The sequence below is a fragment of the Hypanus sabinus genome, chromosome 20 (genome assembly GCF_030144855.1).
Source record: "Hypanus sabinus isolate sHypSab1 chromosome 20, sHypSab1.hap1, whole genome shotgun sequence".
NCBI lineage: Eukaryota > Metazoa > Chordata > Chondrichthyes > Myliobatiformes > Dasyatidae > Hypanus > Hypanus sabinus.
The window spans coordinates 1,961,313-1,981,088 of NC_082725.1; the positions used below are offsets into that span (position 1 = coordinate 1,961,313).

General features: G+C 39.6%; 1 protein-coding gene across 3 annotated transcripts in view; it reads right to left on the minus strand.

Annotated features, from left to right (window-relative positions):
- Window positions 1-19,776, minus strand: part of pex1 (peroxisomal biogenesis factor 1) — a 99,211-nt gene that overhangs the window by 61,629 nt on the left and 17,806 nt on the right. For all 3 annotated transcript variants that reach the window (XM_059944936.1, XM_059944937.1, XM_059944938.1), the window contains exons 6-9: window positions 16,308-16,427; window positions 13,957-14,080; window positions 12,691-12,800; window positions 9,655-9,749 (exon numbers count right to left, since the gene is read on the minus strand). In XM_059944936.1, the coding sequence (XP_059800919.1) occupies window positions 9,655-9,749; window positions 12,691-12,800; window positions 13,957-14,080; window positions 16,308-16,427 (449 nt within the window). The remainder of the gene's footprint in view (window positions 1-9,654; window positions 9,750-12,690; window positions 12,801-13,956; window positions 14,081-16,307; window positions 16,428-19,776) is intronic.

The window sequence follows — 19,776 nt, forward strand, 5'->3', positions numbered from 1 at the left end:
ACCCTGACACTCCCCTGCAAAATATCTCAATATAATTTTGAATTCATTATTCCCTAAACGATTGCAAGCTGTCAGGCCCTGAGGCTGCAAAACAACCCCAAACCACGACACTCCTTCCACTATGCTTCAGTTGGGATGAGGTTTTGGTGTTGGCTTGTAATGCCCTTTTTTCTCCAAACATAGCAATGTACATTTCTGCTAAAAAAAAGTTCAACTTTTGTCTCATCTGTCCACAGAACATTGCTCCAGAAGTGTTGTGGAACATCCAGGTGGTCTTTTGCAAACTTGAGACGTGCAGCAATTTTTTTCGTGGAGAGCAGTGGTTTCCTCCATGGTGTCCTTCCATGAACACCATTCCTGTTGAGTGTTTTTCTTATAGTGGACACATGAACAGAGACTTTAGCAAGTTCTAGAGATTTCTGCAGGTCTTTTGCTGATACCCTTGTGTTCTTTTTCACCTCTTTCAGCTTTGCACATTGCACTCTTGGTGTGATCTTTGCAGGATGCTCACTCCTAGGGAGAGGAGCAACAATACTGAGTTTCCTCCATTTGCAACCAGTTTCTCTTACCAAACACTGATAAACACTCAGGTCTTTAGAAATGTTTTTGTAGACTTCTCCAACTTGGTGCATCTCTAGAATTCTTCTAAGTGCTTCTGAAAGTTGTTTTGATTAGGGTGCACATAAACAGATTTTTCTTGAGAAGAGCAGGTTCTGTCAGTAACCTGACTCGGTGACTCTTTTTTTAAAAATGGGCACCACTACAACCCACACCACCAATCTCATCTCATTGATTAGAAACATCGAAAACCTACAGCACGATACAGACCCTTCGGCTCACAAGGTTGCGCCAAACATGTCCCTACCCTCTAGGCTTACCTATAGCCCTCTATTTTTCTAAGCTCCATGTATCTAACCAAAAGTCTCTTAACAGACCCTATTGTATCTGCCTCCACCACCTTTGCTGGCAGCCCATTTCACACACTCACCACTCTGAGTAAAAGTCTTACCCCTCTACACCTGACTCTGAATAGTTTTTGTAGAAGGCGTTAACCGAAGTTCACATACTTTTCCAACAAATACATGTAATATTGGATCATTTTTCTCAATAAATAAATGAACAAGTATAATGTTCTTGTGTTATTTATTTAATTGGGTTCTCTTTATCTAGTTGAAGAACTTAAATGAAAATCTGAACACATTTTTGGTCATATGTATGCAGAAACAGAAAACTCTACAAGGTTCACAAACTTTCTAGCATGACAGTAGATACAGTGGAGAGCTAAAGACTCTTACCCAGGAAGGAAATGGCTAATAAAAAGGAACAGAATTTTCAGGTGAATGAAGGAAAGAAGAGGGGGAATGTTCGAGGTAGGTTTTTTTTAAAAAGACAAAGAACGGTAGGTGTGTGGAATGCCTGGCCAGGAGTGACGGTAGAGGCAAATACATTAGGGACATTCAAGATACTCTTAGAATAGATGCATGGATGATACAAAAATGGAGGTTATGTCGGAGGGAAGAGTTAGATTGACCTTACCGAGTAGGTTAAAAGCTAGGCACACGTCATGGGCTAAATGGCCTATGTAATATGCTGTAAAACTCAGTGTTTGGAAAGATGTTGCCATCTATTGTTAAGGTTGTGGTTTTGGGGTACTTGGAGGCAATAGACCATTGTCAGCAAGGGAAGATTATGCCTGACAAATCTGTTAGGCTTCTTTGAAGAACTAACAAACTGGATACATAAAGAAGAATTGGTCGATGTTGTGCACTTGGATTTTCAGAAGGCCTTTGACAAGGTGCTGCATGAGGCTGCTCAACAAGCTACGAGCCCATGGTATTACAGGAAAGATTCTAGCATGAATAAAGCAGTGGCTGATTGGCAGGAGGCAAAGAGTGGCAATAAAGGGAGTCTTTTCTAGTTTGCTGCTGGTGACTAGTGGTGGTGCACAGGTTTCTGTGTTGAGACCTTTTTTTTACATTTTATGGCAATAATTTGGATGATGGAATTGATGACTTTGTTGCAAAGATTGCAAATAATACCAAGATAGGTGGAGGGCAGACAGTTTTGAGGAAATAGAGTAGATACAGAAGGACTTAAAACAGATTAGGAGAATGGGCAAAGAAGTGGCAAATGGAGTACAGTGTTGGGAAGAGTATGGTCATGCACTTGGCAGAAAAACTGAAAGGGCTGACTGTTTTCTAAATGGAGAGAAAATACAAAAATCTGAAGTGCAGAGGGATTTGGGAGTGCTTGTGCAGGATTCCCTAAAGGTTAATTTGTAGGTTATGTTTGTGGTGAGGAAGACAAATGCGATGTTAGCATCCATTTCAAGAGGACGAAAGTATAAAAGTAAGCATGTAATATTAAGACTTCATAAAGCACTGGGAAGGCCTTATTTGGGAGTATTGTGAGCAGTTTAGAGCCCCTTGTCTTAGAATGGAAGCGCTGAAGATAGAAAGGGTTCAAAGCAGGTTCAAGAAAATTATTCCAGAAGTGAACGGTTTGTCAAATGAAGATCGTCTGATGGCGCTGGGCCTGTATATTTCACTGGAATTTGGACAAATGAGGGGTGACCTAATTGAAACCTACCCAATGGTGGAAGGCCTTGATACAGTGGATATGGAAAAGATATTTCTTTTGTTGGGAGAGTCTAAGACCATAAGACACAGCCTCAAAATTAAGGTGAGTCCTTTTAGAATGGAGATGAGGAGAAATTTCTTTAGCCAGAGAGTGGTGAATCTGTGGTATTTGTTGCCAATGACAGCTGTGGAGGCCAAGTTTTTAAATGTATATTTAAGGCAAAGGTTGACAAATTCTTGATTGGTCAGAGCACAAAGGGATATAGGGAGAAGGCAGGAGATTGAAGCTGACAGGAAAATTGAATCAGCCATGATGAAAATGGAAGAGCAGACTCAATGGGCCAAACGGCCTAATTCTGCTCCTATATCTTATAGTCTTGTACTACATGTTCAGCAGATATTCAAATCAAGCCATGATTAACAGTCATACTGCTGAGTTATCCAACACAACAGAAAGCTTCCCAGAAGAATGCCGGAGGATTAGAGGATAGCTCATGTAGTTCCTTTGTTTAAAAACAGCTCAAAAAGTAAGCCGGGAAATTATAGGCCGGTAAGTTTGACTTTGGTAGTAGGTAAATTATTGGAAGGAATACCAAAAGATAGGATTTACGAGTATTTAGATAGAAAGGGATTTATTAGAAAAAGTCAGTATGTCTTTGTGCGTGGTAGGTCACATTCAACCAATCTATTAAGAGTTTTTCGAGGAAGTTACCAGGAAAGTGGATGAAGGGAAGGCAGTGGATGTTGTATATGTGGACTTCAGTAAGGCCTTGGACAAGGTCCCGCATGGGAGGTTAGTTAGGAAGATTCGGTTGCTAGGAATACATGGAGAGGTAGTAAACTGGATTAGACATTGGCTCAATGGAAGAAGCCAGAGAATGGTAGTGGAGGATTGCTACTCTGAGTGGGGTCCTGTGACAAGTGGTGTGCCACAGGGATCAGTGCTGGGTCCATTGTTATTTGTCATCTATATCAATGCTCTGGATGATAACGTGGCAAATTGGATCAGCAAATTTGCTGATTATACAAAGATTGGAGGTGTAGTGGACAGTCAGGAAGGTTTTCAAAGCTTGCAGAGGGACTTGAACCAGTTGGAGGAATGGGCTGAAAAATGGTAGATGGAGTTTAATGCGGACAAGTGTGAGGTATTGCACTTCGGAAGGTCAAACCAAGGTAGACCATACAAGGTTAAAGGTAAGACACAAAGGAGTGCGGTAGAACAGAGAGATCTGGGAATACAGATACATAACTTCCCTAAAAGTGGCGTCACAAGCAGACAGGGTCATAAAGAGAGCTTTTGGTACATTGGCCTTTATATATCAATGTAATGAGTAGAAAAGTTGGAATGTAATGGTGAGGTTGCATAAGACATTGGTGAGACTGAATTTGGAGTACTGTGTGCAGTTTTGGTCACCTAATTACAGGAAGGATATTAATAAGGTTGAAAGAGTGCAGAGAAGGTTTACAAGGATGTTGCCGGGACTTGAGAAACTGAGTTACAGAGAAAGGTTGAATAGGTTAGGACTTTATTCCCTGGAGCATAGGAGAATGAGGGGAGACCTGATAGAGGTGTATAAAATTATGTTGGGTATAGAGTGAATGCAAGCAGGCTTTTTCCACTGAGGCTAGGGGAGAAAAAACCAGAGGACATGGGTTAAGGGTGAAGGGAGAAAAAGTTTAAAGGGAACATTGGGGGTGGCTTCTTCACGCAGAGAACAGTGGGAGTGTGGAATGAGCTGCTAGATGAAGTGGTGAATGCAGGCTCACTTTTGACTTTTAAGAAAAACTTGGGCAGCTACGTGGATGAGAGGGGTTTGGAGGGATATGGTCCAGGTGCAGGTCAGTGGGACTAGGCAGAAAAATGGTTCGGCACAGCCAAGAAGGGCCAAAAGGCCTGTTTCTGTTATGTTCTATGGTTCTAAAAACAGAAGAAAAAAATCTTCCAAAGTGACTAGAAGAGAGTATTAATAAATAACCCTGAATATATCCTGATGATTATTTGGCAAATTTAAAGCTGTACTGGTTGATCAAGCAGGAAGTGGGTTGCTAATGATCATTCACTAAAATTATTTTTGGCGTGAGATTTGGTATGCCTCCACTAGCAAATTACTACAGATATACCACGGACAGCATTCTAACTGGTTGCATTACTGTCTGGTGTGGAGGGGATGCTACACAGGATCAGAAAAAACTGCAGAGTTGTAAATTCAGTTGGCTCTATCATGGGCTCTAGCCTCCAAAGCATCAAGAACATCTTCAACAGGCGATCCCTCAAGTGGCAGCATCCATCATTAAGGGCCCTCATCACATAGGACATGCCATCTTCTCAAGGTGATGGTACAGGAGCCTGAAGACACAAACTCAACGCTTTAGCAACAGTTCCGTCCCCTCCGCCATCAGATTTCCAAATGGACAATGAACCCATGGACACTACCTACCTGACTATGTTTTCATTCTTCTTTGCTTTAATTTTGCACTACTTATTTAATTTATTTTTAGGCTTGTTTTTGTAATTTATAGCTTTAAAAAAACTATCATCATGCATTGCAATGTACTACTACCACATGACAACAAATCTCACAACACATGCCAATGATACTATACCCAATTCTGATTCTGAAAAATATAAAATCACACCCAAGATTCAAACCTATTGTGTAACCCACACAAAATGCTGGATGAACTCAGCGGGTCAGGCAGTATTTAGTGAGAAGAGTCAATAGTTGACGTTTCGGGCCAAAGTACTGTATTTTAGACAGGGTCAGGGAGTATATAAAGGACGTTGGAGGTGCCAGAAATAGAAGTGTTACGAAGCAATGCCTTGGAACACGGATAGGACAGGAACAGAACTTGTGCAGAAACTTGTCTCTCAGTCCAGGAACACCAAGGTTGATGGTGTGAGAACATATGGTCACTGGGGTTATTGAAAAACTCAGATCGAAGGAAAAGTGCTGGGAAGGATTGAGAGGTCAAAGTTCAAAGTAAATTTATCATTAAAGTACATATATATCACCATATACTACTCCAAGAATAGTTTTCTTGTGGGCATTCACAGTAAATATTAAAGAAAACACAACAGAATCACATGAATAAAGATGAACAAACGTGCACAAGATGAACTCAGAGGGTGGAGCTTAGGACGATGGCGCCTAACAGCAACTCCTTCACTTGCATCTTCGGACACAACTCTACCTCTATCTTTAATATCTCTTTTCTTCCCTCTTCAGGGTTCATTTGGAGGATATGAGCTACGATGAAAGATTGAAGACTGCAGTAGAACAGAGTGATCTAGGAATAATGGTGCACAGTTCCCTGAAGGTGGAATCTCATGTGGATAGGGTGGTGAAGAAAGCTTTTGGTATGCTGGCCTTTATAAACCAGAGCATTGAGTATAGGAGTTGGGATGTAATGTTAAAATTGTGTAAGGCATTGGTGAGGCCAAATTTGGAGTACTGTGTACAGTTCTGGTCACCGAATTATAGGAAAGATAGCAACAAAATAGAGAGAGTACAGAGAAGATTTACTAGGATGTTACCTGGGTTTCAGCACCTAAGTTACAGGGAAAGGTTGAACAAGTTAGGTCTTTATTCTTTGGAGCGTAGAAGGTTGAGGGGGGACTTGATAGAGGTATTTAAAATTATGAGGGGGATAGATAAGAGTTGACGTGGATAGCCTTTTTCCATTGAGAGTAGGGGAGATTCAAACAAGAGGACATGAGTTGAGAGTTAGGGGGCAAAAGTTTAAGGGTAACACAAGGGGGAATTTCTTTACTCAGAGAGTGGTAGCTGTGTGGAATGAGCTTCCAGTAGAAGTGGTAGAGGCAGGTTTGGTATCGTCATTTAAAGTAAAATTGGATAGGTATATGGACAAGAAAGGAATGGAGGGTTATGGGCTGAGTGCGGGCCAGTGGGACTAGGTGAGAGTAAGTGTTCGGCAGACTAGAAGGGCCGAGATGGCCTGTTTCCGTGCTGTAATTGTTATATGGTTATATGGAATAGGTTAGGATTTTATTCTAGAACACAGGAGATTTGATAGAGGAATACAAAATTACAAGGTGCATAGATAAATGCAAACAGGTTTTTTCCACTCATCTTAGGTGTGACTACAACCAGACAGTCATGGGTTTAAAGATGAAAAGTGAAATGTTTAAGGGGAACATGAGGGGAAACTTCTTCACTCAGACTGTGGTGAGAGTGTTGAATGAGCTGTCAGTACAAGTGGTGTATGCGAGTTTGATTTGAATGTTTAAGCGAATTTGGATCGGTACCTATACAGGAGGGGTATGGAGGGCTATGATCCCAGTGTAGGCAGTTGGGAGTAGGTAGTTGAAATGGCTTGGCACTGACTAGATGGGCCAAAAAGTCTGTTTCTGCGCTTTACTTTTCTATGACTCTATAACACAAGGTTTGGCAAATGCCTTTTACTTTGCTGGCAGGAAAGCAAGACATAATTCATTTTAAAAGTGCTGGCACCAAATGTAATTAATGTACAACTGCTCAGAACAAAAACATACCTTTCTTGCCAATATAATACTATTGTGTTCTAGAGCATGTTGTAACTTGGAAACTGACATACTGATTGTGTTTTTAATGCTGAGAACAAAGAACATAGAAATCTACAGCACATGACAGGCCCTTTGGCCCACAACGCTGTACCGACCATGTAACCTACTCTAGAAACTGCCTAGAATTTCCTTAGTGCATAACCCTCTATTTTTCTAAGCTCCATATACCTATCTAAGAGGCTCTTAAAAGACCCTACTGTATCTGGAAAGAATACTTAGAATGTTTTTAAGTGTTGGAGAAGTCTGCAGCAAAGAGATGCAGATTATGAAGTTGTAGAGATGACTAGACAATGGGGTGATCCGTTGGGGCACCCTTTGAGAGAAAGGTAATGCAGTCTGATGTGACCAGAATGAACATTAAATTTTCCTGAATGCTATTGGTATTGCTTTGCTTTGGAAATTGAAGAAGAAATAACAGTTTATTAAGGAAGAAAGACATGTAGCAAGGCAAATATAGCTCCTCCTTGGTTAATGAAGGATATTTCTGATGCCAACATTTCTGGTTGATCTGCCAACCTTGTGCCTCTTGTTGTCATTCTGGAGTCATGCAGTCCTTTCATGTGCCGTCTCTTAATCTCTTCTGCTGTTTGTCACTGATCTTGGAAATGTGCATTTCTCAGCTCCTTTGTCTCTTCCTCTCTCCTCCTCCTGTGCCTGTTGTCATTCTGGAGACGTGCATGCCTCTCCTCCTGTCTCTTCTTCTCTCATCTTTATCCTGATTCTTTGATCCTGGAGTCGTGCAGCCCTGGCCTCACCTGATTCTTGTTCTCTCCCTCTCCTTGCCACTTCCCAATGACGTTTGATGTCATCTCTTGACCATAATGTCCCCCTTCTCTTTCCACGCAGCATAATTAGGCTGACCATTTTTTTTTACCCTAATGCTGGATAGAAGATACAAAGCAGTAATACCAGAGGAAGCCGATTATTCTTGATGATGTTGTTGGCGCTCTCCTAAATGGACGTGATATCGTCGCCGCTGTCCTTTGACTGCAGCAGAGGGTTTTATGGGTGTCTCGAAGTACGTCATTACCGGTTATGGGATGTTATGTCATGCTTAAATTTAGAGAAGATCCGATGTTCGGTTTTCAAACCTAGTCAAGACTTTTACACATTGTGGGGACCATTTTTGACTTATTTTCAAAGCCTTTGATTTGTTGTAAAAGTACAGGTGGTGGCTAATAATATATTTTATTATATAAGGGTTCCCCCCCCCCTTTTTTCTTGCTTTTCTTAACAGCTCTGACTTTGGTAGAGGGTTTAAATTTTTTTTCTGTATAACAAAGTTATTATATTCCAATATTATGATTTAATTTAATTTTTATGAATACAGGGTTTTGTGATTGCAACTGTATTTTTAATACAATGTATTTGGTACCTTTTTGACTTATAATACGTATCTTCTTGTACTCTGTATTCCTTTATGCAGAAATTGATAAAAATATTGAAAGAGAAGTATGTGATTACAATAAGATTTAATGATCTCTGATTGATGGTTGGCGGTTAGATCCGTCCCAATCCTACACATGCTGATGGCGATATGTGACCGCTCAAAATAGAGCTGCCCTGCCCTTTTGCTCCAGTTGGTGTCACTGCTGAGGCTGGCCGTGCGCATACGTCGTGGTGTCAAGTCCCGATTTCCATGACGGTGGATCGCCTCTCAGGTGAAAGCGAGCCTGTTAATTTTGGTGAATGAGCAATTTTATACAAATATATAACCCTGAACTTTGCCTGCACTCTGTAAGTTAGTGCATTTTAAGTCGATTTAGCCAAAAAAAGTGCCGCTGTAATGCACAGTTTGCACTAACTGGAGGTCACAAACAGACTAAGCATGAGAGTTTTAGTAGTACATAAATGGAGGAATGGAGTAGGTGTCAGCTGCATGCAGAAGATTCAGAATAGGACCTGAGGCACTCTGGAGAAATCAGACAGGGTACACAGCAGCCCTAGATCCCATATCACCAGGTTCAGAAACAGTCATTGCCCAACAACCATTAGGGCCCTGAACCAGAGTAAATAACTTCAACCCTGAACTGATTCCACAACTTTCAACAATTCTACAACTCAATTTCTCAGTGTTACTTACTAATTTTTTTTTGTATTTACACAATTTGCCTTCTTTTGCACATTGTGTGTAGTTTTGCTGATTCTACTGCACTTCTTTGTTCTACTGTGAATGCCTGCAAGAAAATGAATCTCAGGGTAGCATATGGTGACATATATAGTAGGTACTTTGATGATAAATTCACTTTGAACTAACTGCAGGATACATTCATAGGTCCTAACTAGTAAGCTTGGAAGTCAAACAGAGGCAGAAAGACATGACACAAAGACTAGAAACTGTGAATAAATTATGCAAATAGGCCAGTACTGAAAATAACATTGAAGCCATTAGTTACAAATTAAAAAGAGACTTTCCGATCCTTGCAGTGGTGTCCCCTGACATCGAGGTGGTTTAAATGTGGGAAAAAATGTGGAAAAATATTACAAATGAAAACTGAACAAAATTCTTACCCTAAGCAACTGAATTTGTAAAATGGAAGCATCTGGTCAAGATCATGCAGAGTCCTGACTTGAGTGGAGTCCTTGACCGGAGGCTGTAGAATCACCTTTGCAGAAAGCAGCAGAGTTCATCATAAACACAAGAGATTCTGAAGATGCTGGAAATCTTCCAGCAAAAGTTAATCATTGTATTAAAATATCAAGATACAAATGACAGCTTATATACGGCTACACTGATACTTTTTCACATTTTCATTAGTGTACAATAAAGGCTTACAAAATTATACGTCCATTACAAACACAGCTGCAAATGACCTGGCAAGATTATATTTTTGTAACAATAAACTAATCGAAATAATTCACCCCTCATTCAAGCAGGAATTTACTCGTACAGCAAAAATATCTTCGTGCAGAGAAGGAGAAATTATATCAAACAAGAATTGATTCTAGTCCACAAAGATAATTAAATAATGAAAGTGATGAAAAGTTGCTGAGGAACTATGGAGAAATATGTGAATCATCTTCTTGGGTATTCATCAGATAGAAAGTAAACAGCAATGCATTTACGCTGACAGGGAGTCATTTCTTTTTCAATATCTTCTACATACTGGCAGCAGTGTGGTGCACATTCAACATTTGGGAGGATTACAAGTAAGAGGTACAAAGCTATCTAAGCTACACTAGATCTTGTGCAATTGCATCCTGGATTTCCTCAGTAGCAGACCCCAGTCAGTTCAGATTGGCAACAACATTTCCTGCACAAGTCCCATCAGCACAGGAGCACCACAAGGAAATGTGTATAGCCCCTCCGGCTCTACTTGTTTTACACCTATGACTGGGCGGCTAAGCACAGCTCCAAACACATTTACAAGTTTGCTAATGACTCCACTGTTGTGGGCTGTATCAAAGGGGGTGATGAATCAGCATACAGGAAGGAGACTGAAAATTAATAACGACAACCTCCGGAGCTGATATCTATTATTTATGTGGGGTGCCATGCACAATCCTAATCTGATGAAAAACAGACATGGGAGCATGTAGAAACATCTGGAAATCTCCAGGAAGGCCATCTTCGTTGCCGTTGCTGTTGTGAGGTCCGGGTCTCTGCTGAGAAGAACAGGCCCCCAGTCCTTGGGGTTGCGTTGCCGATCGCCGTTGGTGGGGGTGTCGTAGTGCGCTTGGCAGAGGATCGTGTTCGGAGAGGCTGTGCCAGAGGGGATGGTCAGAGGCTCGGAGGTTCAACGAATTCGGAGTCTGCCGCGTCGGGGTGCTTTTGCTGTGTGCTGCGTCTGCGAGGCTGGGTCCGATGGAGCTTTCATTGTGTGCTGCGTCTGCGAGGCTGAGTCTGGCGCCGTGGAAGTCCATAGCAGGGGTATTCCCTTCTGCCGCCGGTGTGGGATGGCGAGTCTGTCGGGAACCTGAGGACTTGTGGAAACTGTGTGGTGGTTTCTTTTGAACTTATAGTCTTTTAACATCTTTGGACTATTTTTACTGTGCCCATGGTCTGTTTTTTTTAATTAATTATGGTATTGTCTGCACTGTTGGAACTATATGTTAACTATAACTATATGTAACTATGTGGTTTTGTGTAGATCTTGTAGCTTTAGTTTTTGGTTTGTTGGGTCGTAGAGTTGGTCTCTTGACTTGGTGTGTCTGGGTAGTCTTGTTTAGTCTGGTGAGTTTGGAGCTCCTTTCTGGGGAACACGCTAAGACTGTAGCGCGATATTAATACGCAGCAGGCTCTCCGGACTCTGGATTTGGAGATTACCAAACATTATGTGGATGCTCTGGTGTAGTCTGTTTTGTTGTGTGTTTTGTGATATCATTCTGGAGAAACGTTGTCTCATTTTTTAACTGCATTGTATTTGTGGTTTCTAAATGGCAATAAACTGAACTGAACTCAACGTCAGTAAGACCTAGGAACTGATTGCAGACTTCAGGAGGTTCATGAGCCAGTAATCATCAGAGGATCAGAACTGAAGAGGGTCAGTAACTTTAAATTCCTAGCTGTCACCGTCATAGAAGACCAGTCCTGGACCCATCATATAATTGTGAAGAAAGCACAGCAGCGACTCTACTTCCTCAGGAGTCTGTGGAGATTCCAAGTCATCAAAAACCCAGGCAAACTTCTATAGATGAGTGGCGAAAGTGTGCTGACTGGCTACATTACAGCCTGGTGTGGGAACACCATGCCTTTGAATGGAAAATCCTGAAAAAGGTACTGAATTCAGCCCAGTACATCAAGGGTAAAGCCCTCCCAACTATTGTACATATCTACATGAAACACTGCCATAGAAAAGCAGCATCCATCATCAAAGATCTTCACTACCCAGGTCATGCTCTTTTCTCATTGCTACCATTAGATAGAAGGTACAAATGCCTCAGGACTCACACCACCAGATTCAAGAACAGTTACTACCCCTCAACCATCAGGGTTTTGATCCAAAGGAGATAAGTACACTCATTCTATTTTTGGAGTTCACACAACCGATGGTCTCACTTTACTGACTCTTTATCTAGTTATTTCATGGACTTCGTACTCATTATTTGTTGCTATTTATTTATATTTGCATTTGCACAGTTTGCTACTTAGTTCACAATTACTGTTATATAAATATTTGCTAAGTATGCCCACAGAAAAAGAATCTCAGGATTGTATCTGGTGACATGTATTCTGTTAATAAATTTTACTTTGAACTTTTGGCTCTATACCTATTCTAAAGTATACCATTACTGAGAGGGGTTTAACTTATGTTATTTTGAATTGCACCACATCTTATAAATATCCAAACCTCAAATTAAAGATAAAGATTAGCTTTATTTGTCAAATCTGCACTGAAGCATACAGTGAAATGCATCACTTGCATCGTTAAATCAGTGAGAATTGTGCTAGGAAGCCCACAGGTATCACCAAGCTTCAAGTGGCAACACAGCATGCTTATAATTTACTGACCCTAACCTGCAGGTTTTTGTAGTGTGGGAGGAAACTGGAGCACTACAAAGAGAAGTTCACAGGAGGTGTATAACCAGAGGGTATCAAATATTTACCTTGATATCAACTTCATCAATTACACTGGGATACAATAAAAAGCATTCATTCTCTTCAGCTTTTGACTTGCCTATAACTTGTTCGACAAACAGCATAAATTCAGTCTCACCTGCAACATAAAGTGATAGAATCATCTTATTGTTTTGACATTTAAAATTACCACCAACTTGCATACCTAAACATTTCCACAAAGATAGGATACATAGATGGTTGTCTTGCATCTTCTTGGCAGACAATGAACAAGACGAGAGAGTAACTTATCCATTGATTCCCCCTCTACTCTTCACCTTCCTATCACCTCCCTCAATGCACCTGTTTTCCCCTTCTCCTATGGTTCACTCTCCTCCCCCATCAGATTCCACCTTCTCCCACCCTTGACCTTTCCCACCCACCTTGCTTCACCTATCACCTTCTAGCTAGCCTCCTTCCCCTCCCCCCACCATCTTACTCTGCTGTCTTCTCCCCTCCTGTCCACTCTTGAGGAAGGGTCTTGATTAGAAATATCAACTATTTATTAATTTCTATAGATACAGCCTCACCTACTGAGTTCCTCCAGCATTTTGTGTGTGTTGTTAATAATTTATAAATTAGATCAAGGTTCTGTTATTAATAATTTTTGTTGCATTATATTTGGCACTTCATCAGCTGAAAAAAGTCTGAACTCAATCACAAAAACACACAAGGAAAAACCATAACTCAGTCATCCAAAGTTAAAAATGACAATTCTGCCGTACAAAATGACATTAGCACATCAAGATTCCACAATCAACATTATTAAGGGTGGCCTAATGATAACAGGACAGTGGCCCTTGGTGGGGGGGGCTTTGATTTCCAAAGGATGACACATCATTCTGATACCAATAACACCTTAATTAACTCCAGTTTAAAATAATCTTAGATAAATGCAGTGTCATCATAATCACAATACACTGTCTGCATCTGATTTGTATTAAACATTATTTGTTTCAAATCAATACAGGAAAAATTTGGACGTTATGTAATAGTAAGTGCTGTAACATGAAATTAATGTTAATAATAGTATTCAGCATTCAAATAAACCTTTTGTTCACATGAATTTTCATTTGTACATTTGTATGATGGTGATAATGCAAGATTAATGTAATTATTTTTACAGAGGGAGTTTACTTTAATATTGTACGTATATATATCTTGGCAGTGTTATTAAACCTGATTCTGATTCTAAAGCAAAATAAATAAATCTTCTAGCATTCCAGTTTAAGATAATGCCAACACTCATTACTTACGTCCAGCAACCTCTATTTCCACAAGATTTGATAACGCTGCAAAAAATGGGAAATTATCAGAGCTCACATTACTGAGCCATAAAACAAAGGAGGATTTAACATCATCGGCTTTCATCTTCTCTGGCTGAAAAATAAAAATAAATTAATTTCCTAAAATTCAGACTTCTGAAGTATATTGGAATACTTATTTAGAAGCCAAATATTTCAATTCATTTTGTATAGTTCTGTTGTGTATAATAATTTAGTATCATTTCAACTTCACTGAAAGTATTTCAGAAATCATGCAGTTCAAGTAGAAAGATTTAACCATGAATATTCATCTCAGTTACAAACTATTATACATTTACATATTTTAACCACATATATTTAAAGCCCAGAAGTTGGCCATTTTCTTTCCAATTAGATCTCCTTTCTTGATTCTGAAGATTGCTCAGCACAATACAATTTTACATAGTTTCAAATACAACTTACCAGAAAGCTTTCACAGAACATTTTAGACACAATAAAATGACATATTAATGCATAAATGGAATTTCATACAAGTGGCCATGAAATTAAACTCATAACCCAGCTTCTGGGGTTCCCAACATTTTTTATGCCATGGACCAAAACCATTAAGCAAAGGTCCATGGACTCCAGGTTGGGAACCTCTGAATTAAATGACATTAACCATGGTGAAAATGACTTAATCTGTAGTTTTCTTTAAATATGATTTGCAATCTATTGGAGATTAAAATCGAGGTTACAATTCCAGTTGTAATGATGACTTGTTTCATGAAACAGACCTAACTTTCCTCCAAAATATAAAAAAAAATCACTTAAAACAATTGATCTGAAAACTTCTCAGCAGTAATTCTGTGAGGAGTGATTTGATGGCTCTGCGTCTCTACTAGCTGTAGTTTGAAAAAATGTGCCGAATCTCATTCAAATTTATCAAATACTGAAAGCCCAAAATAGAGTGGATGTAGACAGGATGCTTCCTATAGCGGGGGAGTCTAGGACAAAAGGGCACAGCCTCAGAATACAGGACGTTCCTTTACAACAGAGATGAGGAGGAATTTCTTTAACCAGAGGGTGGGGAATCCATGAAATTCATTGCCACAGATAGCTGTGGAGGCCAAGTCATTGGGTATATTTAATGTGAAGGCTGATAGGTTTTGATTCTCTTCTTGCTAAAAGAGAGGTAAAAACTAAAACCTGTAGGTTAGGAGTATTTAAAGTTATATCTTCATAATACCAAACAAGGCAGTAAGGGGATTTGGGTCAAATTGGACCCTAAAAAGTTGTAAGGTATGGAATACTTCCCATCAAAACTTTTCAATTTTAGGGCAAAACCAAATCATATGAATTAAAGAGGCATCAGCAGGGTTGCACTTATTACAAAGTGGAGAAACATTCGGATAAAAACTGGACAGCTCCTGTTTAGAAATGCAAGCTCTATGCACCACTTTAAATTGTAGAAGAGAATGACAAGCACAGAAAGATGATTTATTAACCCGTTTAAGAATTTTATTCCATCTATCATCAGAAATCTGACAATTTAGGTCATCCTCCCAAGCTTTTTTTATTTTATCTAAAAAGTCTACCTCTCCTACACATCTTCAATGGCTACGTGATATTATGTCTTATTTAAATTTAGAAAAGATCCGCTGCTCAGTCTTAAATTCGAAACAATCTTTTTATGACATCTGGGGACCTTTCCTAAATTACTTTTCCAATTTATAAAGTTTAACAGCACACAGACTTTTATGTATATTTTCATCTTCTCTTCTTAAGCGAATATATTTTTTTTCTAATTATCCACTATCATCCATCAGCGTTTTTCTTTGGTAGTTGGTAGGGGGTTGACTTTTTTTTATTATAAAAAATTTATTTTATGATGTATGACTTACCTTTAAATTTTTGATTACAGAGTGGTATACCTTTATGTGTTATGCTATAACATTTTGATCAATTTTATTACAATATATGAATGTACACAAGCTATGCTGAGATGTATCTATGTGTTGCACTTTGTAAATCCTGTTTTTTTCTTGTGAATAAAAATATTGTAAAATGAAAGGTTTTGATTAGTCAGGGCATGACTAAGGTTGCATGGAGAAGGCAGGAGAATGAGGTTGAAAGGGATAATAAACCAGCTATAATGAACGACAGAGAAGATTTGATATGCACAATGGACGAATATTGCTCCTACATCTAACTGTCTTATTCAGTGCAGTAATCACTGGCTAAAAAACAGAGTGAACAGGATTTTGACAGTGGTTACTTTTCTGATCTCTTGTTTGGAGAAGAAAATGATTCAATTTCAGAGGGGAAATTTAAATACCACTATTTCTGATAGCATCACTCACCAGTCTTTGCATTGGCTGCAACCGAATACTGGTAGGAAGAAGAGGATGTAATTTTAATGAAGTTATCCTAACAGCAGCAGATGCCTCCACTTTCAACTTCTTCCTCAATCCATCTGGAATCTAATAAAAGAAAATTGATATTAAGTAAAGTATTGAAGCATATCATTGTAGTTGGTTTTATTGTTGTTATATAAACACTTTAAAGTCACTAGCTATCCCAGCTTAGAATGTCCTGAGGGCATTTTACACAATATACAGTCAAATTCATCTTTGATATATCGACTTAAGTGGTCATTTTTTTTTAGGTAGAGGAATGGAACCTGGTGTGGTCTTCTGCTGCTATAGCCCATACACTTCAAGATTCAACGTGTTGTGTAATCAAAGATGTTCCTCTGCTCACCATTGTCATAACACAGGGTTATTTAAGTTACTGTCACCTTCCTGTCAGCTTGAACCAGTCTGGCCATTCTCCTCTGACTTCCCTCATTAACAAGATGGTTTCACCACAGAACTGCCACTCACTGGACTTTTTTTTTAAATTTTTTTGCACCATTCTCTGTAAACACTAGGAACTGTTGTGTGTGAAAATTCCAGGAGACCAGCAATTTGAGTTACTCAAACCACCCCAATTGGCACCAACAATCATTCCACAGTCACTTAGGTCACATTTCTTCCCCATTCTGTTGTTTGGTCTGAACAACAACTGAACCATCTGACCATGTCTGCATGCTTCATGCATTGAATTGCTGTCATATGATTAGCTAATCAGATAATCGAGAAGGTGTACAGGTGTTCCTAATGGCATGTAATATCTGAGGAACATATATATTTTAAATGATTACCATTACAGGTAGCAAAGAATGTATCTGACATTTAATCTCACTAAACTAAGATTATTTTCTGTGCCACATCAAAAAGATCAACTCTACCCTGGGGAAATGAAATAATGGCATGGTAGCATAGCAGCTAGCACATCGCTTAATGCAACTGTATGTCTTGATGCAATCAAAAGACATCCCAGTTCGGGTTAGTAGGTTGGGGGCTTCTGTGAAGCATGTTGACACTTGCAGGCTGGTCCCAATACATCCTCACTGATTAGATTTGATGCAAACAATGCATTTCTCTCACAAACAAGAGAAAAATCTGCAGATGCTGCAAATCCAAGCAACTCACACACAAAATGATGGAGGAACTCAGCAGGCCAGGCAGCATCTATTAAAAAAGAGTACAGTCCTGCCGAAGGGGTTCAGCAGCCCAAAACATCGACTATACTGTTTTTCATAGATGCTGCCTGGCCTGCTGAGTTCCATAAGACCATAAAATATAGGAACAGAAGTAGGCCATTTGACCCATCAAGTCTGCTTCACCAATCGGGGCTGATCCAATTTTCTAATCATCCCCACTCCCCAGCTTTCACTCCATACCCTTTGATGCCCTGGCAAATCAAGAACCTATCTACATCTACCTTATGGTAGATACACCCAATGGCCTATCGTCCACAGTTGCTCATGGCAACAAATTCCAGCATTTTGTACGTGTTGCAATACATTTCACTGCATGCTTTGATCTACATGTGACAAATAAAGCTAATCTTTATCTTGGCATCTTTGGAAATATGCAAATATTTCAGAGTTAATTATTGCTGAAACACTGACTTTGCAACTGTGTATAGCACAGCTTTTAATAGTTTTTTCATCAATTGAACAACTGAGTGTTACCATAGTTTAATAACAAAGTGCTGCAATTATTTTAACTGGAGTATCAGTCTAATTAATGAAGTCAAACAAAAATGGATTCAAAAGGAAAAACAGAAACAAAGACTAACACTGACAAAATCTCTGAACATACTGTGCTGCCCTGTGTTTTAAACACATTTGATAAAAAAATGAATCCCACAAAGACAAGAAATTGCAATTTCAACAACTAAACAAATAGTGGTAATATAATTTATGTTATACTAGTCATGTTTTTATAATAAAGTAAAAGTGAATCTTTATGCAGAATAGAATTGAGAACTATGGCACTTAGACGATAATTGGAATATTGTGCTCTGTTCTGCTTGCCTCATTATAGGATATGGAAATTCAAAGAGTGTGCAGATTAGATTTACCAAGATGCTGCCTGGATCAGAGAGCTTCTGAGGATAGGCTGAGTAAGCTAGGGCTTTTCTGTTTGGAGTGAAGAAGGATGAGAAGTGACAAGATGAAGGTGTACACAAGAAAGTATTGATTGAATGGCCAGCCAGAGAATTTTTTCAGGGTGGAAATGGCTAATATGAAGGGGCATAATTCATATTATGCTCATAACCAATCAAGAGAAGATGCAATAGCCACAGCTCTACACACCGTCCTTACATGTTTGGAGAAGAAGGACGCTTACGTGAGAATGCTGTTTCTGGACTACAGGTCAGCATTCAACACCATCATTCCCTCCAGGCTCGACAAGAAGCTCAGAGACCTTGGCCTTCACCCTGCCTTGTGCAACTGGATCCTGGACTTCCTGTTGAATTGTCCGCAGCTGGCGAGAGTAGGCTCTCTCACCTCTGCCCCTCTGACACTCAACATAGGTGCCCCTCAGAACTGTGTCCTAATCTCCCTCCTTTACTCTATATACCCATGACTGTGTGGCCACCCACAGCTCCAATCTACTAACTAAATTCACTGACGATACCACATTGATTGGCCTAATCTTAAAGAATGAGGCAGCCTGCAGAGAAGAACTCATCACCCTGACACAGTGGTGTCAAGAAAACAACCTCTCCTTTAATGTTGAAAAAACAAAGGAGCTGGTTGTGGATTACAGGAGAAACGGAGACAGGCTAACCCCTATTGCCATCAGTGAATCTGGGGATGAGAGAATAAACAGCTTCAAATTCCTCGGCATACACATCACTGAGGATCTAACGTGGTCTGTACATACCGGCTGTGTGGTGAAAAAAGCACAACAGCACCTCTTTCACCTCAGATGGTTGAAGAATGGGCCCCCAAATCCTAAGAAATTTCTACAAGGACACAATTGAGAGCATTCTGACTGGCTGCATCACTGCCTGGTATGGGAACTGTATTTCCCTCCATCGCAGGGCTCTGCAGAAAGCGCATCTGTAGATTTGATCTTCCCACAATTCAGGACATTTACAAAGACAGGTGTGTAAAAAGGGCCCAAAGGATCATTAGAGGCTCGAGCAACCCCAACCACAATCCGCTTCATTTGCTACCATCTGGGAAACAGTACCTCAGCATAAAAGCCAGGACCAACAGGCTTCTTCCACCAGACCATTAGACTGATTAATTCATGCTGATACAATTTTATTTCTATGTTATAATGACTATCCTGTTGTACAAACTATTTATTACAAATTACTATAAATTGCATATTTTGACAGAAACATAAGGTAAAGATTTTTACTCCTCATGTATGTGAAGTATGTAAGTAATAAAGTCAATTCAATTCAATTAAGGTGTTTAGAAGA